The sequence below is a fragment of the Marmota flaviventris genome, chromosome X (genome assembly GCF_047511675.1).
Source record: "Marmota flaviventris isolate mMarFla1 chromosome X, mMarFla1.hap1, whole genome shotgun sequence".
In the NCBI taxonomy this organism is placed as follows: Eukaryota; Metazoa; Chordata; class Mammalia; order Rodentia; family Sciuridae; genus Marmota; species Marmota flaviventris.
In genome coordinates, this window is record NC_092518.1 from 42,357,857 (window position 1) to 42,384,453 (window position 26,597).

At 45.9% G+C, this 26,597-nt stretch overlaps 1 protein-coding gene across 5 annotated transcripts; it reads left to right on the forward strand.

Annotated features, from left to right (window-relative positions):
- The first annotated feature begins 668 nt into the window (after nt 1–668).
- On the forward strand, nt 669–24,973 carry Gripap1 (GRIP1 associated protein 1). Of its 5 annotated transcripts, XM_027952254.2 has the most exons (26): nt 669–723; nt 3,133–3,199; nt 3,339–3,400; nt 4,427–4,453; nt 5,259–5,366; nt 9,681–9,831; nt 10,579–10,763; nt 10,964–11,011; nt 11,649–11,680; nt 11,769–11,816; nt 11,948–12,047; nt 13,423–13,500; nt 13,718–13,810; nt 14,514–14,648; nt 16,386–16,481; nt 16,749–16,961; nt 17,091–17,204; nt 18,096–18,173; nt 18,277–18,372; nt 18,477–18,533; nt 18,642–18,741; nt 20,474–20,604; nt 22,389–22,511; nt 22,654–22,747; nt 23,563–23,717; nt 24,401–24,973. In XM_027952254.2, exons 1-26 carry the CDS (start codon nt 682–684, stop codon nt 24,491–24,493), a joined length of 2,526 nt encoding a protein of 841 aa, XP_027808055.1. In that variant the 5' UTR covers nt 669–681; the 3' UTR covers nt 24,494–24,973. The 5 variants fall into 5 exon arrangements, with proteins under 5 accessions (XP_027808055.1, XP_027808059.1, XP_027808056.1 ...); XM_027952258.2 differs by lacking the exon at nt 23,563–23,717; XM_027952255.2 differs by lacking the exon at nt 13,718–13,810.
- The last annotated feature ends 1,624 nt before the right edge of the window (nt 24,974–26,597 follow it).

Consider the following 26,597-nt stretch of genomic DNA (forward strand, 5'->3'; position numbering starts at 1 on the left):
GGTCCCCTCCTCCACCCTTCAGGTGCCAGAACACAGGATTCTACCTTTGGAATACACCCTCAGCCCTTGCTTTTGTTTTTGTTGTTTTAATAGAGCGCCCCTCCCCCCCACCTAGTTCACTGCCATTCTTTCCTCTCAGGTATTTTTAATTTTTTGGTAGCTAGGGTCCTTTACCTAAAATGATGTACAGCATCATGTTAATAAAATCATTGTCAAATCTTAGAAAAAAGGGGGTTCACCAGAGGCGGGATTCCCCTCAGGGGTCACTGGAAGGAGGGCGGGAACCAGAACAGAGGAAAGCTTCCGCTTTCATTTATACGGTTATTAAGTCAACCATTCTTATTAAAGGAGTAGCGCAGAAGGGTCATTTTCTGTCGGCAAACACTTCCCTAGCGAAGAGTTCACTCATGAGACAGGGATGCCATAATGTCTCACAACAACTGGTAACCCATAGAAGTTTAAAGGGCAGATAGGATGATTTTGAAATCTAGTAAAACATTATACTAAAATCCATCTGACCTGTCAGTTTTGTTCTCTTTTCTCCGTTTCCCAAAATCTGAACTTCTGAATTAGGTTCCTCCCCCTCTATTCCTGGCCATTGGTTCGGTCCGAACTTAATACTGACAGGAGGCACGAGCTGCGTCTGCGCATAAAGCTGAAGGGGGGGTGGGGGGGAGGAACATGGCGCAAGCTCTGTCTGAGGAGGAGTTTCAGCGGATGCAGGTGCCGCTCGCTGTGGGAAAGACCACCGGGCTAGGCGACGAGGGGGAGGGGTATAGAGCGGTTGTGCCACCGGCTCTGAGAATGAGTTGGCTGGAACCGACATTGAGCCTAAGGGATTGATCTGGAGAAGGGAAACTGAGGCTGTGATCGGCGATACTCTTTGATTCTGAGATATCTGGGCTCTGAAGATTAGATTCTGTTAGGCTTGTGGGCAGGGGAGAGTGTCCTTTACTAGGCAATACCTTACTCAGAACTGGGGGGACGAGATCTTTGTGTCTGTGTGTGGGGGATACCATTGGTGGGTGATGATAATTTGGGGCTTTGAAAGAAGGAGATCCTGAGGGCGAAACCATTTTGTCTGGAGAGGAAGGAAGCTGGCGTTGGGCCGTTTGCGTCACGGTGGGGGGAGCCCTTGAGAGGGCAATACCATTACCCTGTGGGAGGTGAGAAGTTTGTGGGAGATACTACTATGCCAGGGGATTGGGAAAAGACCCCAGGTGTGTTCCTGGGAAGTGGAGATACTGTGCCTTTGGTGGTAGGGGATCCTCAAAGGGGCGGTACCATTGGATTATTAGGGGTGATCCTTTAGGCCTGGGGTAAAGAAGGCCCTGAATGGGTAATACCATCAGTCCCTACGGGTGTGGGGGGGACCAGAGAAGGTAAAAAAGTGGTATCTTGGACTACATGGAGAAAGGATCACTGCACTTTTTGGAGGTATCCTGAATTGGTACTATGATTACTTGATTCTTTTAGGGTGGGAACTCTTGAGAATGGATGAAAGGCCATAGCATTGCTTCAGGAGTGGGCTCTTCTCTAGAGAGTTCCTTGCTGAGAGAGTGTCTGAAAGGAGAAAATCCTGAGAAGTGTCCTGTGGGTGAAGAGCAGGAACTCTGAGAGAGGACAAAAAATTATTTTGGTCCTTGAATGAGGGAAAACAGTTGTTCCTCACTGGGACTCTGGGGGATGAAAGGGCGAGATCTTTGAACCATTAATTGGAAAGACTTCCCTAACCTTCGCAAGGGATCTGAGTAATCCAACTGTCCCACCCAAGGCTTTGTACTTGAGAGAACTCGAAGTGTGTAGAGTCATCCCATTCTACCCCAACTGGGGAGATCTTGTTGGGAGGTGGGAATCCTTGGGTGAGGAAGGTTGATCCCACTGTGCAGTGAGTGAGAGAAAACCATTTCACTCTGTTGAGGAGGAAATCTAAGGGAGTGAAAAGAAGTGTTCCAGTTGGACCAGGACGTGGAGAGGGATCACTGAGTCCTGGTGAAGACAGGGGCAGGAAAAGTTTTATAGAGACCAAACCCTCTGACTTTGAGCAGGGGAAGAGAGGTAGATGTTAATGTGTTTTGAGGGAGGAAAAAGGTCCTGGTGGGGTAGGGGATAGTGAATGAGTCTGGGACGAACCAGCTTCAGAGCCCTACAGGGTTTGTAGAAAGGACTGTGCTGTTTAGAATGGCCCAAACTTCACTTTTTCTTAATTCTTTTATTTCTTTTTCTCTCCTTTTCGGTAATAAGGATTAAACCCAGTGAGCTGCATTCCCATTCCTTATTAATTTTTATTTTGAAACAGCGTTCTCACTAAATTGCTGCTGGTTTTACTAAGTTGCTGAGAATGGCCTCAAACTTGTGATCTCCTGAGTCACTGGGATAACAGGCTTGTGCCACTGCACCTGGCCCTTTCCCCCTTTTTTTTTTGGTCCTGGGAATTGAACCCAGATAGCCTAAACACTGAGCTACATCCCCGTCCCTTTTTATTTTTATTTTTTAGACAGGGTCTTGCTAAGTTGCTTAGTGCCTCCCTAACTTGCTGAGACTGGCTCTGAACTTGTGATCCTCCTGCCTCAGCCTCCTGAGTCACTGGGAGTACAGGCATGGATCATTGGCATGCCCAGCCCTTTCCTTAAATTTTGAAGGGGGCCTGGAGATGTTTTGAGAACCTTTGTAGTTACAGGATCCTGGGAATGCTCTTGACTCAATGAAGGTTGGGAAGGAAAATACCAGACCCTCTTCCCTTGGGAAAGAGGTGGGAAGGCAAGCCCTTGTTCCTTGCCCTCAGGGACCTCCCGGTTTGGTAAGATAGTGTTCAGTGTGTGAAGGAGTTGGCCAAGATGAGAAAGAGAAATTTTATCGCATGTGTATGGGCCAGCACTCACTGATGGCTGGAGTGCAGAGTGGATTGGAGGGGTGAGATTGGTTGGAGTTATAAGTGGACCTGGAGGAGGTGGGACAAGGGCTCAGAGCCTGGCAGCTCATTTTAGGATGCAGTATGTTTAAGTAATAAGGAGTGGCTGAGGAAGCACTTGGAGGGTACTAGTCCAATCCATAGGGTTTAGGAGCTCGGTTCCCTTGTGGTGGGGGTGAGAGCACTTTTCCTAAGTTTTTTCCCTTCTTTTTTCCCCAAAGGCTCAGCTCCTAGAACTCCGGACAAACAACTACCAGCTTTCAGATGAACTACGCAAGAATGGCGTTGGTGAGCCAAGAGGGTCTCATTAGGTGGGGGTGAATTTGGGAGCCAGAGGCTGAGATTTTTACCTCAGAGGTCTGGCAGGAGGAGCCTTCAGCTCCTTGCCACTGCCTGAGGTTGCAATTACCTGCTTTCCTCACACCAGAGCTTGCCAGTCTTCGACAGAAGGTTGCCTATCTGGATAAGGAGTTCAGTAAAGCTCAAAAGGTACCTTTCTCCACCCACCCAACCACCCACTCTCTGCTACCCTTTATTTGTCTGACTCATTCATGTAGCCAATGAACACCTACAGTGAACTAGACCTAATATTAAATGCTGTTTTCATGTAGTCATTTAAATAATTCTCATGGAGATCTCTTTATTTGGATAGTTTTACCTAATCCTGCTTAATTTATTGATTAACTTAATTTATTCTTATTTCATTCTATGTTCAGTTACTTATTCATTCTTAGTCACTAACTTTTGATTGAATAGTCTAAGTTAATCTGCCTTCAATCTGCATCCCAACTTCTACCCACATTCCCCACTTTGTCCCCCTATCTTCCATCCCTATACTGGTCCTGTTGGTAATATAAGACCCAAACCACCTCTTAGATCCCATAAAGATGAGATAGAATATAACCTATTAAAGCTTCTCAAGACATTCAAGATTCTCCTTTGTTTTCTTCACTGCTCTGTCCCCCTTATTACAATGTTATATGTAGTACATGCTGGATAAATATTTGTTGGATGAACACTAATACAGATTGCAGAAAATCTCACTGTCAGGAGGCTGGGCTTCTCTTTTTTAGGGTACTAATTCTTCAAACCTGACCATGCCCTTGGCTGCTGAGAAGCACTTTCCATGTTCTATGGGAGGGATCCATATAGACATGTTTGGATGATGTAGCAATAAAGCCACAATTTCTGAGCTTGGAGATCCAGCCTGTAAAGGGTTAAATACTAAGTCACACCTCGACCTCAAGAACATAGAGAAAAGGAAGATTCTTATGTGCTGTAGCACCAAAGCAGTATTCTCGTTTGTTCAGTCTCTTATTTACTCACTCATTCATTTTGTTATTCCTATGGGCTCCAAATTGTCAAGAAAGTTCTGAGGTTGAAGACAATCTCACCCTATGACCCATGTCATCATTGTCCTCCATTAACACTAGTCATAGTAGTCTCCATACCCTACTGAGTGTAGGATATATTCATCGCTGTTCACTTTAGCTGTCTTTCCACCCCTTACTTTAGGCACTGAGCAAGAGCAAGAAAGCTCAGGTAAGGGGGCTCATGGTGGGTGAATGTGTCTGAGAGACTCTAAGTGGGAATATATCTCTGTGTGCTGGGATCTCCTCATACTGGCCTGCCTTTCTCTGTGTGTGCCCTTGCATCTACCATTTCCTCACTGTCATGTATTTCTGTGTCTTTGTTTTCCTGTATTTGTCTTATATTCTGCCTCTCTGTGTTTTTCTTTCTTTCTCCATTTCTCTCTTTATTCTAATTCTGTCTATTTCTGGCTCTGTCTTCCTGTTTCCTTCTCTTTGACTCTTGTTTCTCTCCTCAACCCTCTCTTTGTCTTTCCCCAACCTGTTCTTATCTCTGTCATTATGTGTCTTTTATGTTTTTTTTTGTTTATTTCTCTCTGACTCCTTGTTTCTCTTGCTTTTTCTTTTTTCCCCTTTGTTCCTTTATCTCATCCTGACTCATTTCTTACCCTGACTTTCTCACTTCTCTCTCTGATCTGTTCTTTCCCTGGTGATTTCTCCCTGTTCCTGTCTTTTCTTTTTCTTTCTCTCTGATCCTTCTTTCCTTTCCTGTTATTACCTTTCCTTTTCTTTTCCTGTACTCCCCCTTCTTTGTCTGTCTCTCCCTCCCTGTTTTCCTTTCTTTCTACTTCCCCATGACTCTCTATCCATCTTTCTCTCTCTCATTTTATCCCTCCCTGTATGTTTCTCTCCTGTATCACCCCTTTCTCTGTACCTTATGCTCTTCCCCTACATCATCTTCTTCTGTCTCTTTCTTTGCCATACCTCCTCATCTTTTCTGCCTCTATTGGAGTCCTGGCCCATGTCTGCCACTGCAGGAAGTCGAGGGACTGCTGAGTGAAAATGAGATGCTGCAGGCAAAGCTGCACAGCCAGGAGGAGGACTTCCGTTTGCAGAACAGCACACTTATGGCCGAGTTCAGCAAGGTGCTGGTGCCTGGGATAAATGAGGGAACAGGAATGCTATGTGCGTGCTTGTGTGCATAACTGTGTGCAGGGGCTACCCAGGCTGAGACCTGACAACAACTGGTGGTTGGACAGGGTCTGACCTTGGATCACTGTCCATGGTGCTGAAACAAGTCCTGAAATACCGTTGAGGGGGCAATGATTTGACAGATGGTGCCTTTCACTGTGGTGCAATCAGATGGCTTCAAGCCCTGAGGTCAGCTGGTTCCTGGCCCAGGCACTCCTTTTCTTTGAACTTCAAGTCTCCATAAAATTGGGGCTGACGTATGGAGCATCAGGGTGTTGGGGAATTTTTAGCTAAAATTATTATGCTTAATATGGGTTGGAAAGGTATTTGAAGTGCTTCCCTTTTGTCTTCCTTCCCTTTGTCTGACATAAGCCTGGGGTTCCACTTCTTCCAGATAATTCATCCTGGATCAGTTAATTCTATATCCTCACTGATTTTAGTGTCCTAGCTGCTTTTGAAACTACTGGGCAGTTGGAGACTTTTTCTTTTTGTTCTCTTATGTATCTTCTGTTTCCATGGCTAATTACTTTGTAAATTTTTAGCATATTTTCAGGAAAAAAGGTCCTTGGTAGCAAAAATGGTATTTATAAGGCTCCATCTGATAAAATACTTCTTAAAACCTTAAAAAACAGGCTGGGGATGTGGCTCAAGCGGTAGCGCGCTCACCTGGCATGCGTGCGGCCCAGGTTCGATCCTCAGCACCACGTACAAAGAAAGATGTTGTGTCTGCCGATAATTAAAAAATAAACATTAAAATTCTCTCTCTTTAAAAAAAAAAAAAAACCTTAAAAAACAAAGCAAAAATAAACCTTTAAGCAAGTACAGTGCCAGGAGAGGCAGTTCAGTGAGCAGTTGTTTCAAACATGTAGTCTGGTACCGGAAGACCCAGATTAAAATCTTTTTTTCCCCCTCAGCACTGAAGATTGAACCTAGGGATACTTTACCACTAGGCTACATCCCTAGCACTTTTAAAATTTTATTATTTTTTTAAAATTTTGAGTCACGGTCTTGCTGAGTTGCTGAGGCTAACCTCAAACTTGTGAACTTCCTGCCTCAGCTTCCCTAGTTAGTGGTATTGTAAGCGTGAGCCACCACTCAAAGCTAGGCCTAGATTAAAATCTTGGCTAACTGTGACCATGGTAAAGTCAATTCTCATTTGCAAATGTTTAAATGATGGAAATGATGGTGGTCATGGTGGCTCACGCCTGTAATCCCAGCAGCTAGAGAAGCTGAGGCAGGAGGATCGCAAGTTCAAAGCCAGTCTCAGTAAAAGTGAGGCACTAAGCAACTCAGTGAGACCCTGTCTCTAAATAAAATACAAAATACAGATGGGGATGTGGCTCAGTGATCAAGTACCCCTGAGTTCAATCCCTGGAATAAAAAAAAATGGAAATGATACTGATAACAGTATTTGTCTTGCAGGGCTTTGTGAGGATTAAATGGATAAATGTATGTAAGTCACTTACAACAGAGCCTTGGATGTAATATCAGCTATGGAAATGTTAGCTGATGATATTATCCTTCTATTGATTCAGTCTTACTCTAAAATATATTTTATTTTGGCAATGTTGGGGATTGAACTCAGGGCTTTGCATATGCGAGGCAGTTGCTCTGCCACTGAGTCACATCCCTAGACCTCTAAAATATTTCTTGATATTTTGGGAAATCCTAGAGATTGAACCTAGGGACTCATGCGTACTAAACACATACTGTATACAATTGAGCTACATCACCAGCTCTTTCTTGACTTTTTAAGTTTTGATATTCTGGGGTTGGGGATATAGCTTAGTGACAGAACACTTATCTAGCCTGGGTTTGATCCTTAGTGTCACACACAAAAGCCATCAAGTAGATGACTGGGGATATGGCTCAGTAATAAAGCACCTGCTTAGCATGCATGAGGCCCTGGGTTCAATCACCATTACTGAAAAAAAAGTTTTATATCCATCCTATGGCCCTCGCCTGCCTCAGCCCTTACTACCTCTCATTTGATATATATATATATATTTGTGGGCCGGTACTGGGAATTGAACTCAAGGGCACTCAACCACTGAGCCACATCCCCGGCCCTATTTTGTATTTTATTTAGAGATAAGGTCTTACCGATTTGCTTAGCGCCTCACTGTTGCTGAGGCTGGCTTTGAACTTATGATCTTCCTATCTCATCCTTCCTAACTGCTGGGATTACAGGCATGTGCCACCATGCCCAGCTTTACTTGCTACATTTTCACAGTCCTCTCTCTGGTTTTCTCACTTCAAGTTTTTTTTGGGGGCGGGGTACCAGGGATTGAACTCGTGGGCACTTGACCACTGAGCCACATCCCCAGCCCTCTTTTGTATTTTATTTAGAGACGGGATCTCACTGAATTGCTTAGTGCCTCACTTTTGCTGAGGCTGGCTTTGAACTCATGATCCTCTTGCCTCAGCCTCCCAAGCTGCTGGGATTATAGGCCTGCACCACTGCACCTGGCTTCAAGTTTTTTTATTTATTTATTTTTATGTGGTGGTGAGGATCAAACCTAGTGACTCATTTGTGCTAGGTAAGCACTCTACCACTGAGCCACAACCCCAGCCCTTGAGTTTTTTTTTTAATTGGTCCATTCCACATAAGTTGTTTTGACCTGAAGGTCTGCCTCATCACTACTTTAAACATTAACTTCTGGTGCTCCCCACCCCCTAGTTCCATGCCCCTGGTGCTCACATAACCACTGGTCTCACAGCCTTACTTGTCTATGCTTTTTGCCTCCATGGTATCTTGGTTCTAATGGGGTGAGGTAGGTCAGGCATTTTTCCATAAATCTAGCTCATGTTTCCCTGTACTACCCAGGGCTGGGTACTGGACCAGGTATGGAGACTTCCTTCATAGTCACCTTCCTACTCCTCCCAGGCACTGGAAGTGCTCACAGGGAGGCATTGGGATCAAAGCCTGTATCCACCCCTTGTTTGCCAAGATATTTCAGCTCAATTGTTTCTTCAACAAATAGTTATTGAATGCTTGCTATGTTCTGGAAATACAATTGTGAGCAGCACAGAATGTTCTCCACTCTTGCATAACTTACATTCTGGGGATGGGATTAGGAGAAAGACATAACATAATAATCAAATAAAATTAGTAGGTAGTAATAACTGACATTTATATGGCATTTCCTATGTACCAGTTCCTATTTGAAGTGCTCTACATTATTTATTCATTTTAATCCTAGCAATAGCCTATGAGATATTTTTAGGATCCCTATTTAACAGATGTGGAAAACTGAGCCCCAGGGAGATAAAGTAATTTGTCCCAAGATCACCTGGTTAGTAAATGGCAGAGTATAAATTCATATCCAAGCAGTCTCGTTTCAGAATCTGTGCTTGTGACTGTTAAAAAATAAAATTTAATTGTGATTAAAACCAGATAAGAAAGAAGTGAATGCAGTGCTTTGATAGAGTAGAATTTCGATGTTGAGGGATAACAATTTTTTTTCTTTTTGATTCTATGGATGGAGCTCAGGGCCCTAAGGCTATGCAAGTGGTCTCTCACTGAGCTACATCTCTAGCTCATGGGATACTATGTTAAAGGTGACATCTGAGCAGAACACTAAAGGATGCACAGAAGCCAATCATGTGAAGAACTAGGTGAAAGAAATAGTGTTTGGGATAGAAAATATCCCAGTCAATAAAAATAAAAATTTTCCTGGGCCTCAATGTTATCCCCTGAAAATGGGGACAAGGTATCATCTTGGAACTTCTGTGAGAAGTGTACTTCAGTCAGGAAGTGAACAGGGGGCTGGCTTAGTTTTATTTTTATTGTTTACTCTCCAAGGCCAGGAGCTAACAAGGCAGGAACTATAAGCAGTGCTGGCCCTGGAAATACTCTTAAAGTTTTCTATGGTGCCTGAGCTGAGAAGGAACTATCCCTGGGTGTAAGACCCAGGACACAGAGCTGTTTATAGAAGTCATGGCATTGGGACTATCCATGGTGTTGACAATTTCCAGAGGAGTGTGAGGTCTTAGAGTTTAATCTGAGATGTTGGGAACAGGCAAAGGGGAAATTGTTCTCACCATTCTCAACCTTTTTGATTCTGCTAAACAGATGTGTGAATATGAAGTTGTTTAACATCTCTGTGCTTCAGTGTCCTTATTTGTAAAGTGTGAGAGCACCTATGTCATAGGTTCTTTATGGGAATTAAATGAATTATTAACTGCGTGGTCAAGTGCTATATATGTTTCGGTGAATAGTGTTCTGATTTGCTGCTTCTGTGCTTCCTTACTCTTCCCCTGCTCAGCTCTGCAGCCAGATGGAACAGTTGGAACGGGAGAACCAGCAACTAAAGGAAGGGGCTACTGGAACAGGCACTATCCAAGCTGGACCCCATGTGGATGGGGAGCTGCTAAGATTGCAGGCAGAGAACACAGCCTTGCAGAAGAATGTGGCAGGTATGTAGAGGCTCTCCTGGGTATATAGGGATCTCAAAACTTGAGTGAAACATAGAAGAATGTCTGCCTCTCAGGGGAAGGAAAAGGGCTTTAGGGCCAGGCTTGGCCTTGCTAAGAACTGCTGTGTGGCTTTGGACAGGCCAGTTTACCTTTCTGAGCCAAAGGGTCCTTATCTGCACAGTATACACAGTGATGGCTGCTACCTGAAAGATGGAAGTAGAAAGAGTTGGTATCAATCTGCATTTGGTTCAGGGCCTGGTCCCTAGCAAATGTTAGAGAGCAGCAGCATGAAGGTTGAAAGGGATCTATTTACTAAGTGAAGAAAGTGAATGAAGGAGCTCAGATCATAGGTGGGGTTTGGGATAAGAGCTGAAAGACAGTTTGGTATATTGTGGGAAGGTCCTAATGCATGGACTCTTGGTGAACAGCTGGGGCTTGTTTGGTGGTGGGTGCTAGTTCCATGATCAGGAGGGAGACTTGCTAGAATGTGGATGGGTATTCTGAGTTTATAGTAAGGATTTAGCTATAAGTAGGGGAATGGAGCATGGCAGACAGGATCTCAGAGGTTGGTAGGATTTGTAAAGGCATGAATGGTGCTTGTGGGCATTTGGAGCAGGGTTTCTGTGACCTGAAGGATTGAAGGCCAGTTTTCCCTCTATTTGAAGCATGGCAAGAAACTTCAGAGACTACCTCATCCATCATAAACATACATAGCACTTCATCATATATTCTTATTCAACCCACTAGCCCTGCAGGAGCGCTATGGGAAAGAGGCTGTGAAGTCCTCAGCTGTCAGTGAAGGCCAAGGGGATCCCCCAGTGGGCGTCACTCCCACTATCTTGGCCCCCATGCCATTGGCAGAGGTGGAGCTGAAATGGGAAATGGAGAAAGAGGAAAAGAGATTGCTCTGGGAGCAGCTGCAAGGCTTGGAGGTAAACCTGGGTCTGTTGTGGCTGGGATGTCTGGAGGCAGGCAGATGCCCTGGCTCTGCCTGTGGTCCCACGGAGATGTCTGTGACATCACCATCTTGTGGGCAGAAGGGAAGGGGTGAGGGAAGCAGGAGGACAAGGTGAAGCAGAGGCCTTCCCCTGTCCTTACTAACAACAAGCCCATCCCTCATCTTTCCTTGCAGAGCTCAAAGCAGGCTGAAACATCCAGGCTGCAGGAAGAACTCGCTAAGGTGGGGCTGCCCAGCTTATTCCTGGCATAGCATAAAGGAGCATTGTGCCTCCCTCAGAGCCTCAGTTTCATCATGGGGGAAGTGGAGAGATTCACACTTATCTTTCAGAGTTACTTGGAATGGGCTAATGTGGCCCCACTTTATTTTGTGCATGTCAGGCCCCATCCCTTTTGTCTCCTCCCAACTTTGCCCATTCATTCATTTATCCAAGCATTTACAGATTCCTTATTCTTATTTTAGAACCTATCGGTCCAGCATTAAGATAACCAGTTAGGATCCTGATTTCTAGGCCTCCCAGACTAGCCATTTTAGGATGTGGCTATTGGCCACTATTTAGAGGACATAAGTGCTGGCCTTTGGAGCCCAAGGGATCTAAATGGAGATAATGCTTTTGCTGCTGACCAGCCAGGCAACTAAATTACTTATGCCTTCTGAGACTTAGTTTCCCAGTTTGTAAGACTGGTCATAGTCACTTCTAAGGGATATTTTGAGGATTCCATAGGATAACATAAGTAAATCATGTCTTTCAGAAAGGGTGCAGTGAAAATTATGTGAAAAGATTAAGTTAATTTTTGTCTTTGTTAATGTAATTATCATTTTCATCACTTGTCTACTCCCCTTTGTCCCTCCCATCCAGCTCTCTGAGAAACTAAAAAAGAAACAAGAAAGGTATACTTCATTTTATATGGTTTTTAGGAGCCTATAGAGACATTGACTTATAAAACTGACCCATCTATGTCTGTCTTTCTGTGCCCAGCTTTTGCCGTCTACAGACAGAGAAGGAAACACTATTTAATGACAGCAGGTAACTTCCAGGGTTGGGAGCACTGGTAGACAGAGACTGTTCCATGCAGAATTACCTGAAGCTCACAGGGGCAAAACTAGGAGTCTGAATCTTGAGCCACATCCAGTGTGCCCTATCCCTGTCACCCCCAGGAACAAGATTGAGGAGTTACAACAGCGGAAGGAAGCTGATCTAAAGGCTCAGTTGGCTCGCACCCAGAAACTGCAGCAGGAACTTGAGGCTGCCAATCAAGTGAGAAGCTCAGTCCTGAGATCCCTGGGGTGGGGAACTCTTGTTTGGGGAGGTCTGTGGCTCATGGAGACTGGCTGGGCAGTCTGTAGTATTTCCTGTGTTGGGAATTCAGAGATTGGATGGGCCTAGGCCTTCCCCAGGAGGTAGAAAAATAGGACCTTAGGAGCCCCAAGAGTTCTAAGATTTGGGATAAGGGTCTGTGTGGATCAGAGGTCCTGGGGCTGAGGACTTGGGGGATTGTGTATCACAAGTTCATATCAGTCTAAAACTACCACTGGGGTTTAGGACCAGCAATAGGTGTGAGTCTGAACTTCCTGGAGACTGGGTCATGTTGAGACCTTGAAGAGTAGGGGTGTCAGTAAATTTGGGATCTCCAGAGGCCTAGGGCATGTGGGACAGTTGGTACTAGAGGTGTAGTGCATTTGAGACTCTCAGGGTCTGGAGGTTAGTTTGGGTCTAAGATGTTTAGGAAGTGGAATTGCATGGGCTAGGTGGTCCTGAGACCCCTGGGGAAAGTGAACAAAAAGCTGGTTAGTCTGAGACCTTCAGGGGCTGGTATAAAAGTCTAGGTGGTTCTGTGGCTCTTGATCGTTGGGGGCTGGCTGACTTTAAAGCCTCTAGGTTTTCCTCTAGAAGGGGTAAGTCATAAGTCCATTGGAGAAGGGAATATGGTGGCTCATGGTACTAAGGCCCCTAGAAACTGGGAATATGGGAGCTGTAACAGGAGTCTAAGTAAGGCTGAGATGCCCCAGGACCTGGTAGTGATCTGTCTCTGAAGATCCTCAGAGAGTGGGGACCAGAGTAATAGGTGGTGGGATTAAGTCTGAGACTCCTCTAGGAGCTGGAAACTAGGAGATTGTATGAACTTGAGACCTCTAGGGTCTGGAACTAGGAGTTTGTGTGGATCTAAAACCCTTGGAAACTTGAGACATGGGGGTTTTAGTGTTTCTGAAACCCCTGGTAGTCAGGGCCTGGAGTCTGAGTAAAGCTATTGTCCCTAGATATTGACCACATCTGTGATTCCTGGGGTTTGTATGCATCTTGAGAATCTGGGGCTCCCAAGCTGGAATCTGAGTTAGTGTAAGACATCTTATGGATGGGGGCTAGGGGAGTTTGAGTCCTCCAAGAGCTAGGACCAGGAGCTTAGGTGTATCTGACATTCTTGAAGGATGGGATAGAGGGTACAAGAGTATCTAAGGCCACTTCAGGTTGTGACCTGGAGTCTGGTGAACCTGACATCCTTGATGGGTAGTCCAAAACTCACAGGTGCTGGGGACACACTGTTGGTTACTCAAAAGGGAGTCTGTATGGTTATATGTACCTCAGGGGTGGCTGAGGTCTGGAATGGGCTCCTCTGACCTCCTGGTACCCACAGAGCTTGGCAGAGTTAAGAGATCAGCGGCAGGGAGAGCGCCTGGAGCATGCAGCAGCTTTGAGGGCCCTACAAGATCAGGTACGTTGTACTGGGTGGGTTTGGGGATCTGAGGTTGAGGGAGTTGGCAGCCTGAGTGAGTGGGTGCTACACAGGTAGGCAGGTCCCTGGGGGTCTTGCTTCTCCTAGTCCTGGTCTGTGGTCCGTGTGTCTGTCTGTTTCCTTTCTTTCTTGGCTGCGGGTAGGTCCTGCCTTCCTGTTCTGGACCCGCTCTCACCTGTCGTGGGGGTGGGGCCAGGTGTCCATCCAGAGTGCAGATGCGCAGGAACAAGTGGAAGGGCTATTGGCTGAGAACAATGCCTTGAGGACTAGCCTGGCTGCCCTGGAGCAGGTACAGGACACATGAGAGCCCTTGCTGATCCCTCCTCATTCTCCCATCTCTCTTCTTTCTGGTCCATACCCAGGCAGGGTGTTTGGATACCATGCTGTTTTCTGGTACCTTTTTCTGTTTTTGTTTTCTGTTGGCTCCAGCACTTTCTCTCTGGTCATCCATCCTTGCTTCTTTGACATTCTAGTTTCTCTCCAGTAAAATGCATGAAATATAATAATCTTAAGTGTATAACTCAGTGAATTCTATCTCTCTATCTCTCAGTCTTCCTATTTTTCTGTCTCCACATAGACACCTCCCAGATCAAAAAATAGTGTATTTTCAGTACCCTAGAAGGTCCCCTTTACCCTTTCCAGTCAATACTCCCTCAGAAATAACCATCATTCTGACTTTAGCAACATAGATTCACTTCATTTGCTCTTTATTTTATATAAATGGAATCAATGTTACTTTGTCTTTGGCTACTTTCTGGCACCTTTGTATACATGAGGTTTATCCAAATATAGCTTGGGTTTGTTATTTTATCACTGTGTAGTACTCCATTGCATGAATATACCACATTTATACATTATCCTCACTGTTTTTCTTTTGAAATTTTCTCTCATTCTACTTTTCTTCATGCCTTTCTGGAACTGAGAGGCCCATGCCTCATGCCTGGGTCCCTGGGGCCCCTTCACTCCATATCCCATCACCACACTTTCTGCAGATCCAAACAGCAAAGACACAAGAACTGAATATGCTCCGGGAACAGACCACTGGGCTAGCAGCTGAGTTACAGCAGCGGCAAACTGAGTATGAGGATCTCATGGGACAGAAAGATGACCTCAACTCCCAGCTCCAGGTGATACTTCTGGCTCTGGTCTGTCTTACAGTTCCCTAGTACTGGTTCAGTGGAATCCCCAAGAGGTGCAGTAGGGAGACTATATAGTCAGGAGGACCTAGATTCCAGGCTGTTTCCCTGACTTTATTAGTATCCATATGTCCTGGCACAAATCATTTTGCTTCTCCGAAGCTGGGCCTCTTCAGTTCATTAGGATATACATTCTGATTCCATAGTATAGGTTATGTGTCCTTTATCCAACCTGTTTGGGATTAGAAATGTTTCAGATTTCTGATTTTGGGGGTTTTAGAATATTTGCATATACTTACCAAGATGTATTGGGAATAGGACCCAAGTCTAACCACAAAATTCATTTGTTTTGTATATACCTTATACATATAGCCTGGAAGTAGTTTTATATCATATTTTTAGTACAACCTGTATTTTTCCCTTGGGGGAGACAGATCTTGCTATGTTATCTAGTCTGGCCGTGAAATTGTAATCCTCCTGCCTCAGTCTTCTGAGTAACTTGGATTATAGGTGTGTACTACTGTGCCTGGCTTGTACCTGTGGTTTTCTTTTTTTAATAAACATTTTTAAATTTTTTAAAATTGTAGATGGACACAATACCTTTATTTATTTGTTTGCTTGTTTATTTATTTATTTTTATCTGGTGCTGAGGATCGAACCCAGTGCTAGGCGAGTGCTCTACCACTGAGCCACAACCTCAGCCCCACACCTGTGTTTGACTGTGACCTATCACAAGAGGTCAGATGTGGAATTTTCCACTCTGGTCTCATGTTGGTACTCAAAAAGGTTTAGATTTTAGATTTTTGGATTAGGGATACACAAGTAGAAACTAGAATAATAGTAAATTAAATAAGAGAGAAGTTTAAATCTCTTTCATGTAAAACTCCAAGTAGGTTGTTTAAGGATGAGTGATGGCTCTGCAATCATCAGTGACCCTCATTCTTTTTCTATTGCTCTTCTCCCACCTTCATCACAAGACTTCTATCTTGGCATTCAGGGTGGTTGCTCAAGCTCCTCCACCATCATTTTTGCATTCCATCTTGAAAGAAGAAGGAAATAGGGCAGGGAATAGTATTCCCCTTTCCTTTAAGAGCACTACCTGCCAGGCATGGTGGCACACACCTCTAATAGCAGCTACTTGAGAGGCTGAGGCAGGAGGATCCCAAGCTTGAAGTCAGCCAGGGAAACTTAGTGAGATCCTGTCTTAAAATAAGATTAAAAGGGCTGGGGAATGTAGCTTAGTGTTTGTCTAGTATGTGCCAGGCCCTGATCTCAATCCCCAGTACCAAAAAAAAGCATAACCTAAGTTACATCAACCAATTTCATACATAAAAAGTAATCACGTGAGTTGAGGGTAGTGGCACCAGCCTGCAGTCCAGCTACTTGGGAGGCTGAGGCAGGAGGATCCCTTGAGCCCAGGAGTTTGGGGTCAGCTTGGGCAACATGGCAATACCCTGTCTCATAAAATAAAATAAGAAAAAATCACATGGATACACCTAACTTTGAAGGAAGAGGGGTAATGCTTGCTAGACCATCATGTACCCAACCACAAACTCTGTTGCTAGGAATGTATGGGAGAATGAATATTGGGGAGCAACTAGCTGTGTAGAGGTTGAGATTATAACACTCACTTGACCAATGGAAAGGGAGATGGTCTACCAGAAGCATCCCAGGTAACCAGCACCTACTAGCTCTTCATCAAACTCATCCCCTTTGTTCCTGCATTAGGAGTCATTACGGGCCAATAGTCGCCTTCTGGAACAACTTCAAGAAATAGGGCAGGAGAAGGAGCAGTTGATCCAGGAACTCCAGGAGGCTAGGAAGGTAGGGTACCATGGAGAGAGGTGGAGGGACTGGCTCAGTCCAAGGAAATTGGGGGATGTAATATGTTCAAATTCATGGGAATGAGAGGGGGAAGAAAATGACCCATTTTCTGAGGATGGGAGAGTGACTCAGCCAACTTGATTGGACTGAGAGAGAGGTGTCTGTCTAATTCCTTGGCCATGGGGACAGGGTGGTGGCCCTTTTCCAGTATTAGGGGAGGAGGTTGATTGCCATCCTCCTGGCCCATCCTTCTGACCCCCCCCCCAGAGTGCTGAGAAGCGCAAGGCAATGCTGGATGAACTAGCAATGGAGACGCTGCAGGAGAAGTCTCAGCACAAGGAAGAGCTGGGAGCAGTCCGACTAAGGCATGAAAAGGAGGTGCTGGGGGTGCGTGCCCGCTACGAGCGTGAGCTCCGAGAGTTGCATGAAGACAAAAAGCGGCAGGAGGAGGAGCTCCGTGGGCAGATTCGGGAGGAGAAGGTGGGTGGGTAAATTACAATGCCCTTCCTCCTCCAAACCTTGGGGACCACAGTGTTGTTGATGAGCCAATGAATGGCATGTGTGAGGTGCCTGGTCCTCAGCCTACCTTGCCCTGGATGCCCCTTCCAGGCCCGAACACGGGAGTTGGAGAATCTCCAGCAGACAGTGGAAGAACTTCAGGCTCAGGTACACTCCATGGATGGAGCCAAGGGCTGGTTTGAACGGCGCTTGAAGGAAGCTGAGGTGAGTTGGTGGTGCCCAGTGAGACATAGAGGCTGCTTATGGGGCACCCAGGCCAAACCAGGGGAGCAGAAGTGGTCAGGACCTAGAACTTTCTGAGACGTCCTGGACTTGTGTCTGTAGCCACAGTCCTACTGGCTCAATAGCAGCCTTCTAGAGTAGACTAAGGAATGGCCAACAGACAGGGCAAAATGTTAGGTGTGCAGTGCCACCCCGCCTTTGTGCAGATTTGAAAAGGCACCTGCTCTTCCTGGAATTTTACTTCTGTCAGGAAATTGTTGTGATATACTGATTTGATTTGAACAGAAGCTTTTATTGCCATTTTCTGGAAAACTCAGGACAATACATAAGAGGAAATGTCAAGCAGCAGTAAAGAGCACAGACCAGAGCCAGTTTGCCTGGGTTTGAATTCTGGCTGGGCTATTTGCTAGCTGTGTGTCCTTGGGCAAGTCATCTGACCTCTCTGTGACCTGTTCTCATATTTGGTAGAAAATGGATAACAATAGGGTCTGGGGGCGTAGTTCAGTGGTAGAGTATTTGCTTAGGGTGCATGAGGACTTGGTTCAACTCCCAGCATAAATAAATAAATATAATGCCTACTGTCTAGGGATTATGGGAGGATTAGGGAAGATGAATTAATATATGCAAAACCCTTTGAATATTCCTGGCATGTAGTAAGTGTTATGTGTTGTTAAATAAAAGAAAATGTAAATGCAAATCCAGAGTTATATGAATGGCACAGGCTTAAATGTAACACTTCTGCCTAAGGGCGTGTGGTGTTTTCCTGCAAGAAGTTCTTTTCTGAATGCCTGAAGGGCCCCACTGCAGTATACTCTTAAACTGGGCATAATGTCTTCTGGGGGGCTGTGGCCATACCCAGGACTTGTCTTGTAGGAATCTTTACAGCAGCAGCAGCAGGAGCAAGAGGAAGCCCTAAAGCAGTGCCAGGAGCAGCATACTGCTGAGTTGAAGGTGCTTCTCCTTTGATGATGTTCCTCTTTCCGGGTACTGAAGGGCCCTCAAGGGAGTACAGAGGCTTCCCAATCTGCAGCCTGAGCTACTCTCTGCTTTGCAGGGCAAGGAGGAGGAGCTACAGGGTCTACGCGATCAGCTTCAGCAGGCCCAGGAGGAGCGAGATGGCCACTTGAAGACCATTAGCAACCTGAAGCAGGTCAATGGTCCCTCTATGGCCCCAGACACACCCTTGGGTAAAGAGGGGGTGTGCTTCAGGCAGCTGTTCTGGGATCTGTCAGCCATGCTGCCTTTACCTGACAGGAGGTGAAGGATACAGTGGATGGGCAGCGGATCTTGGAGAAGAAGGGCAGTTCTGCGGTAAAATGGGGAGGTGTCCTCATACAGCCCTTTCCTGGCATGTATGCCCTTCCTTTCCCTATGGGCCCCCTGGCCCTCAACCCTCATCTTCCCCCTGTCCCTGCACAGCTGAAAGACCTCAAGCGGCAGTTGCACCTGGAGCGAAAACGGGCCGACAAGCTGCAGGAGCGGCTGCAGGACATCCTCACCAATAGCAAGAGCCGCTCTGGTGAGGCACCAGGACAGGAAGTGAAGGCTACGGTGCAGAGTAGCCAGGGCCTGGGCATATGGGTCCCGGGGCCTTCTTGCACCTCCATTGATCCTGCTCTCTGGCTTCTTCTGTCTCTCTTGAACTCTGTTTCTTACCTGTTCTCTTCTGTTTCTTTCTCCCCCCCACTCTTTCCCTTTTTATTTTCTCTGTTGTCTCTCCATGTTTCTGTGTTCCATTTGTTCCCTTTCCTCTTAGTTTGCCTTTATCTCCCTGCCTTCTTTCTCTACATCTCTCCTTTTCTGTTCCCCACTTCTTATTCTTTCTGTCCATTTATCTCATTCTTTCTCTATCCCCTCTCTCTGTCTCCATTCCCACTACCCCCACGTACACACTCCTATACCTCACTCGGTGTTTCTAAATCTGTTATATCCATTCTCTCCTTCTATAAATTCCCACAGTCAAGTCCAGGGTTCCTGAAACAAAGTCCCCTGATTTGCTCCCCTCTAGGAACTCCCAGTGGAGCTAGGGAGACAGACATCCATGCAAGCAGCAACATTGTACTGTTTTATTATACAACCAAATCCAATTCATGTTATTTCTGCTACTTAAGGCAAAGACAGACATTAGGTTTGTATTCACCTTTTTTAGATGGGGGTGGCCTATAAATACATTGAAATAAGTAAGATGCAGTGATGACTCTGTTGCATCTCTCAGATCACAGCCTCAGAACTCGCTCTCTTGTTCTCCTACTCAGGGTACATGTGGAACCTCACTCAGCACCCCACCCATGCTAGAGAGCCCTTGGGGTGTGCTATTAACATACCCTTCCTGACACTGAGAAACAGCCACAAGAGCAGTGGCACAAATTCAATGCCCATGTTTTAAGTGACATGGCAAAATGAATGTTATCTCATTTCAAATCAATTTCTCTGTGAGGTACTCAGTTTCCTGAAGTCACCTCTTTATAACAGGAATTTCGTTTCTGTTTCTGTTTTGTTACAAATTAAGAGGCACAGAACAGATTAGAATGGTATACCATACCTCCATCTTGTCCATTAAATGGAACTGAGATCTAGATGCATGGCTATGAGTCTGTCTCCATCATTTTCTTTTTCTTAACAGTCTGGGGGTGGGACACAGGGGTGCTTTTACCACTGAGCTACATTGCCAGCCCTTTTTATTTTTTATATTGATACAGTGTCTCACTAAATTGTTGAGGATCTTGCTGAATTGGTGATGCTGGTTTCAAACTTGTGATCCTCCTGCCTTACCCTTCTGAGTCACTGGGATTATAGATGCATGCCACCAAGCCTGGCTTCTCCATCATTTTTCTCTGCTCCATGTCTTTTGCCAGGGTCTCTGATCGTCTCCATCATCTGCTCTAGCTTCCTGTCCCTCTGGGGTTTTCTCTGTGTGTGAGTGTGCCCTATGCCCTCTCCAGGGTTCTGTTTTCCTTTCTTCATGCCCAACTCTGAGTGCTAATGCTACTTGAGGCCCAGGTATCCCCTATTTCTCCTGGCCTCTTTCACCTTGGCTCTCTTTTATTGTGTATATTTGCCAACTGAGACAGCTGTTTTTTGTTTTTTTTTCATTGTCTTTCCCTGTCCTGTCTGCTTCTGACTTTCCCATGCCCTAGTGTGTCTCTTTGCCTCCTTCCATCTCTGTCAAATCTATTTTCTGCCTCTTCCTGCCAGTTGGTGCCCTGGGACCCAGGGGGTTGGGGTCAGTTACTCTTCCCTCCACTTTCTAGGCCTTGAGGAGCTGGTTCTTTCTGAGATGAACTCACCAAGCCGGACCCAGACAGGAGACAGCAGTAGCATCTCCTCCTTCAGCTACCGGGAGATCTTGCGGGAAAAGGAGAGCTCAGCTGTTCCAGCCAGGGTAAGGGACAAGGAAGAGTGTGCAATCCCAGTTTTTCTTGCCCAAAATCTGGAATTGGGGCATCCCCCTATTTTTTCCCTCACCTGCAGCCATCTACTCTGAGTCTAGCACAAGCATTTTTGTTTTCCTTCTTGGTGCTAGGATTTGAACCCAGGGCGTCGGGCATGTCAGCACATGCTCTACCACTGGAACTATAACCCAATCCCCTGGCACATGCATTTTTTTTGACAAATTCTTCCCAATCTCATCAACTTGGATTGTTACATGGGAGACAGGCCAATCGTTTTCTCTCTTTGATCATCATGTTTCAGCATTTGTCAGCTAATTCCACCTTTCTGGGAGCCATAAAATATGTGGTGTGTAGTAAGTGTATCTACCCATGTAGGAGGTCCCTTCTTCCAAATCACACTTATTATTCATTATTATTGCTATCTGTTATGTCAGTTTCCTTGCTAGCCAGTTCTATTTGGAAATTTTTTTATCATATATATTTATATGATATATTTATATCATATACTATTTATATAGTATGTGTACATTATAAAATTTAAAAAAAAAGTCGGTATGGTGGTGCATTCCAGTAATCCCACGTACTCAGGAGGCTGAGGCAGGAGGATAAAAAGTTCAAAGCTAGACTCAGCAACTTAGTGTGGCGCTGTCTAAAAATAAAAAGGGACTGGGGATGTAATTCAATGGTAAAGTGTCCCTGAATTCAATCCCTAGTACCAAAAAACAAAGAAACAAAATAAAACAAACAAACAAAAAAAAAAACGAGTAAAGATTTTACCACCCCAAAGGTCATTATTATAAATTCTCAGTTCAAGTTGGGCACAGTGTTGCCCATCTGCAGTTCCAGCTATTCAGAAGGGCAAGGAAAGATCATTTGAATCCAGGAATTCAAGGCAAGCCTGAACAACATAGTGAAACCTTTATCTAAATAAAAACTTAGTTCATACCCTTCCAGATCCCTCATTTTAAAATCCTAAATGGCACTAAGAACATGTTTTGGTTCACCTGGTTTCTACCTTCCCAATTTTTAAAATTTTCATCTTATCTAATACTCTAGTTTACCTTAATCATATTTCTCTAGTTGGCCCCAAAATGTTCTTTGTTGCTGTTTTTCTGAAAACTGAAAATCAGCATTCCATTTCAGAGCACATGTTACATCATCTCGTTATTTTCTCCCCCTTTAATCTAGTGTGGTGGTCTTTTTAATTTTTGGTACTGGGGATTCAACGCAAGGCACTGACATGAGCACTGAGCCACATCCCTAGCCCTTCTTATTTTTGAGAAGGGGTCTTGCTACATTGCTTAGGGCCTTGTTAATTGCTCAGGTTGGCCTTGAACTTGTGATTCTCCTCAGTCTCCCAAGTCTCTGAGATTACAGGCAGCACCATCATGCCCAGCTTTCTTTTGGTCCCTTTTTTGTGACATCATCTTGGGAACAAACCAGGCCAGTTGACTTATAAGAAGTGTCCTACCTTTTGAATTTTTTTACTTGTTTACTAGTGGTGCTTTTTTAGCTCTCACCTCCATTTCCTGTTGGCTAAAAGATCTCATTTACTAATGTATCTCCCTTAATTTTCTCAGTAAAGCTCTGATGTGGTAGTTATTCTCTACCTGCCTTTAGACCAAGGGGAACACAGAGTTTCTGAGGGTGCCAAGACTGACCAACAGCTCCAGCCACAGGGCCCACACTTTCCCATCCAACTCCAGCTCCTGACTTGTGTCTGGGGTGGGCAGTGATGAATCTGGGGCTGGTCACTATCTCCTCTTCCTTGCAGTCCTTATCCAGTAGCCCTCAGGCCCAGCCCCCTCGGCCAGCTGAGCTGTCAGATGAGGAAGTGGCTGAGCTCTTTCAACGGCTGGCAGAAACACAGCAGGAGAAATGGATGCTAGAGGAGAAGGTACTGTCTGTCTCTCTGCTTATCCCCATTTGAAGTGCTCTTGGCCGGGCAGTGAGGAAGGGTTCTGGTCAGGCCCTCCTCCTCTCCTCATGGGTGATCATGTGCAGTTGAGGGGTTTGATATGGGCTGGGCTATTTTGTAGGTGAAGCACCTGGAGGTGAGCAGTGCTTCCATGGCAGAGGACCTCTGCCGGAAAAGCGCCATCATTGAGACCTACGTCATGGACAGCCGGATCGGTCAGTGCCCCCTTCCGTGTCCTCACCCCTTGCCATCCAGCCTTTACTTGGCTCTCCAAGTACTACTTTACTCATTTTCCATGTATGCTGTGGCTTTTCTCTTCTTGGAACTCAGTGCATCTATTAACAAAATTACAACCCATGGAGAGGATAGCAAGGAAACTGTCTTTTTATCTTTCTTCCTCCCCTTTTCTGTGTGCCTGTCATTCCTTTACTCCCCATTCCTCTAATGTGCTTCTAATGTCTTCTGTCTCCTTTCTTTTCACCATGTCTCAGCTTCCTCCTCTCTCTCCCTTCTTGTATCTTTTTTTTTTTTCTGACCCCTCTCCTTCACCTTCTCTTACTGGCTATATTGTTCTGCCTCCACAAATTTTAATTCTCTGTACTTTTTATTCTTTTTGAGGTTCTGATCTCTTCTCCCTCCTTCCTCACCCTCTCTTCCTCTCCCACCTGTCTCCTACCTTCTCTCCCCTTTGCTCTTCCTTTCTGTCTTTATTTCTTTTGCTCCTTCTTTCAAACCTTCTTCTCCCCCTGATTTTTCCTTAGCAGAACAATACCTACTGGCATGTGCTGAGGGTTTACTGTGTGCTCTATAATTTGCATTCTATGATTTAGATATTTATCCCCATTTTTAGGGTCACATCGCTAGTAAGTGACAAAACTTGGTTTCACATGTCAAAATCTCCACCCCCCTACATAACATGGCTTCTCTCCCTTCCCTCTCCTCTGCTCTGTTCCCCTCTTTTCACCTCTGGCTTTGCCCATCTCTCCTCCGGCTTTGCCGAGGGGGTAGTGCTCAGCTTGGGCCCTTGCAGATGTGTCTGTGGCAGCAGGCCACACAGACCGCAGCGGGCTGGGCAGCGTCCTGAGAGACCTAGTGAAGCCAGGAGACGAGAACCTTCGGGAGATGAACAAGAAGCTGCAGAACATGCTGGAGGAGCAGCTCACCAAGAATATGCACTTGCACAAGGCGAGTGTAGCCTACTAGCCTCCCCATCTATCTAACCACATGTCTCCCTAGCCACAGAGCCCCAGGTCTTCTGCCAGTCCCTGTAGTCACTTACCCAGACTTTGTCCTCCCAGCCATTCTCCTATTCTTATATATACCACCCTTTCATGCTCCCATCTTTCATCTACCTAATCATCTTTCCCAGGTCTTCCAACCATTTCCTGACCTATCCTTCTCTTTCCTCACTCACCCATTGTCTTACCTTGCCAACCTACCAGATGACTTGCCTCCCTACCTGTTGTTCTCCCTATGGCCTCTTTACAATGCATTTGTGCACCTGTTTGCCTGCCATAGATCCCTGATGTGTTTACCTACATGTCCATTGGCCCATCTCTCTCACCCAAATATTCCCCCCATCTCTGGGGGATTCATAAAGGAGTCAGACCTAGCTCCTACCTTGGAGAAGCAAGTTCACATTTAATAGAAGACAAGGTGGTGAGGGTGACAATTATATTCTCTGGCAGCACTGGGCCACAGCAGGTGACCCACTACATCTCCTTAGCTCCCATCTTCTCCATGCCCAGCCTTCTGTTGAAGGCTCTGTGAACTCCAAGAACCTTCCCAAACCAGGCCAGACACCATTGGAAATGAAGGAGCCTCCCCTACCTACTTCTCTGGCCCATTATGGCTTTTTTGTTTCTTAGGACATGGAAGTTCTGTCCCAGGAAATTGTACGACTCAGCAAGGAGTGTGTGGGGTCACCTGACCCAGACCTAGAGCCTGGAGAATCCAGCTAAAGACCTGCAGGCTGCATCCACTCCCTCCCCTTGTCACCTCCCAGGATGCTACTCCCTTGGGCTATGGAGGGAAATGGGGGCTGACACCAAAATCTAGTAGTTTGGGAGACTGGACATTAAAGGGGCTAGAGGCCTGATGGCTGGTGTTAATGACCTGGTCAAGGCAGAGCCCCCCCCCCCCCCCCCGGGGAGTGGGAATCCCCAGGGAAGGGGTAGGGATTTCTCCTTGGCCCAGGCTCCCAGGGACATCTGCCTCCATCTCTGCATGAGCTCTCCCTCCCAGAGACCAACACTTTTAAATTTTATTTTATTTTTAATTTATGTTTGAAAGCCTGACTACTCTGCACTTGGGATTGGGGGTGTTGGGTGGGGGTGCGGTCTGTGTTCAGCGTTCTAGCAACGTGTATGTGTGCGTGCGCGTGTGTGTGTGTATAAAGGCTGTGCAGCCAAAATACCATCTGGCCAGACGGGCCCACCCACTGACTGTCTGGTCTCATTTTTTTTTCAATCAAGGGGGGTGTTCTGGGGGTCAGAAGGTCACTCTGTTGCATTGGGGAGGGAGTTCTATGACTGCAACTTTATTCTTTCCTCCAACCTCAACTCACTTGTCACCTGACCAACCTCTCAAACTAAGTGGAGTATAAATATCTGCAGATATAATTATGTGGGTAGATGTGCCTGGGGTTGTGGTATAGATCAGTGGACAGATGGGAGGATGGATAAGTGGTTGGATGGACTGATGATAAATAAGTGGAAGTTTGCATGGATCAATTTTGGCTAAGTTGGGAAATGGATGGGTGGATTGGCGGATGAATAAATGGATAGATGGATCAGTAAGTGGATAGCTAGAGAATGGGTAAGTGGATATATAAATGGACAGATGATGTATAGATGGACAAATGGTTGAGTGGATGAATTGGGTATGTAGCTGGATGGTTGGATTTATGAACAGGTTGGGAATAAACTCATGGATGAATAAGGGACTGTATGGATGGATAAGCTAACGAATAGGGAGGGTAAAGAGTGGGTGCATAAGTGATGAGTGATTGGACAGATGAATGGATACTGATACATATGGATAGGTTGGTGAATAGTTGGATAGGGTGAACATACAGATGGATGAGCAAGTGGGTTGGTGGATTAATGGCTAAATAGGTGGAGGGGTGGGTAGAGTGATTGCTTATGTAGATGGGAGGGTGGACAAATCAAGAGTGTGATAAGTGAGCAAATGGAGGAATTCAATGGGTTGGTAAATTGATTGAAAGGCTACACTGAGTTACTGTGCCCTCATCACACAATTTTAGTTACCTAAGATTAGAAATCATCTGTGCCATCCCCTTTCATATCATTTCAATTAATGCTCCAAATAACACTGTCAAGTAGGGATAACTCCATTCTGACAGCCAAAGAAACAATGCAAGGCATTTCTCAAGGGCATAGCAAATGTGGCAAAGTTTTGAGTTTGAACCCACCTATGCCTGCCATAGACTTCATACTCTGTGCTCCTGCCGCCCAGGAGCAGAGCCCTCTAGAGGATGTGATGTGATTTGCAGTCACTGGATGTGCACAGATAAGGGCTCCTGCCCCCTTGGCGTGAAACCTGCCTGGACTGGGGGGTGGGGCCTGAATTGTCCCTGTCTGCACTCCCTGTACCCCACATTTCATATCGCAAGACAGTGGAAGATTCATGCTCCAGTCCCATGATGGAAGTTTAAAATTGGGGCTGTGGCACACTCCTAGGGGGTGGCTTTAAAGACCTGTCCATCTGGAGAGAGACAGCCCCCACCAATAACCCTCGCACCCCAGTTTCTCCTGCCCTTCCAGAGCCTGGGGGGCAGGGAGGGGACACAGCGCTGCATCATTCCCCATGGCACTCCGCTCTGGGGCCATTAACAGACGCCTCCCCATCGATCGGATCAGCTAAGTGCTGCTGATTCAGGCGGGTGGGGGTGGGGGCCCCTGGGGGTAGAGGGGGTAGGAACTGGGCAGGAAGAGGGGGGGAGTCCAGGAAGGAGGTGGGGAGAACTGGCAAAGCTCCCTGCCACCCCCATTTTCCAGATGACGCGACTGAGGCCCAACCAGCTTTGTAGGAGGCGGAGTCTCC

What these genes read in the sequence shown, in the direction of transcription:
- Gripap1 (XM_027952254.2), top strand. Translation starts at nt 682, where the DNA reads ATGGCGCAAGCTCTGTCTGAGGAGGAGTTTCAGCGGATGCAG. An exon ending in AACTTGAGGCTGCCAATCAA is followed by an intron (nt 12,048 to 13,422) that starts GTGAGAAGCTCA and finishes TGGTACCCACAG; the next exon opens with AGCTTGGCAGAGTTAAGAGA. An exon ending in AATGGATGCTAGAGGAGAAG is followed by an intron (nt 22,512 to 22,653) that starts GTACTGTCTGTC and finishes GCTATTTTGTAG; the next exon opens with GTGAAGCACCTGGAGGTGAG.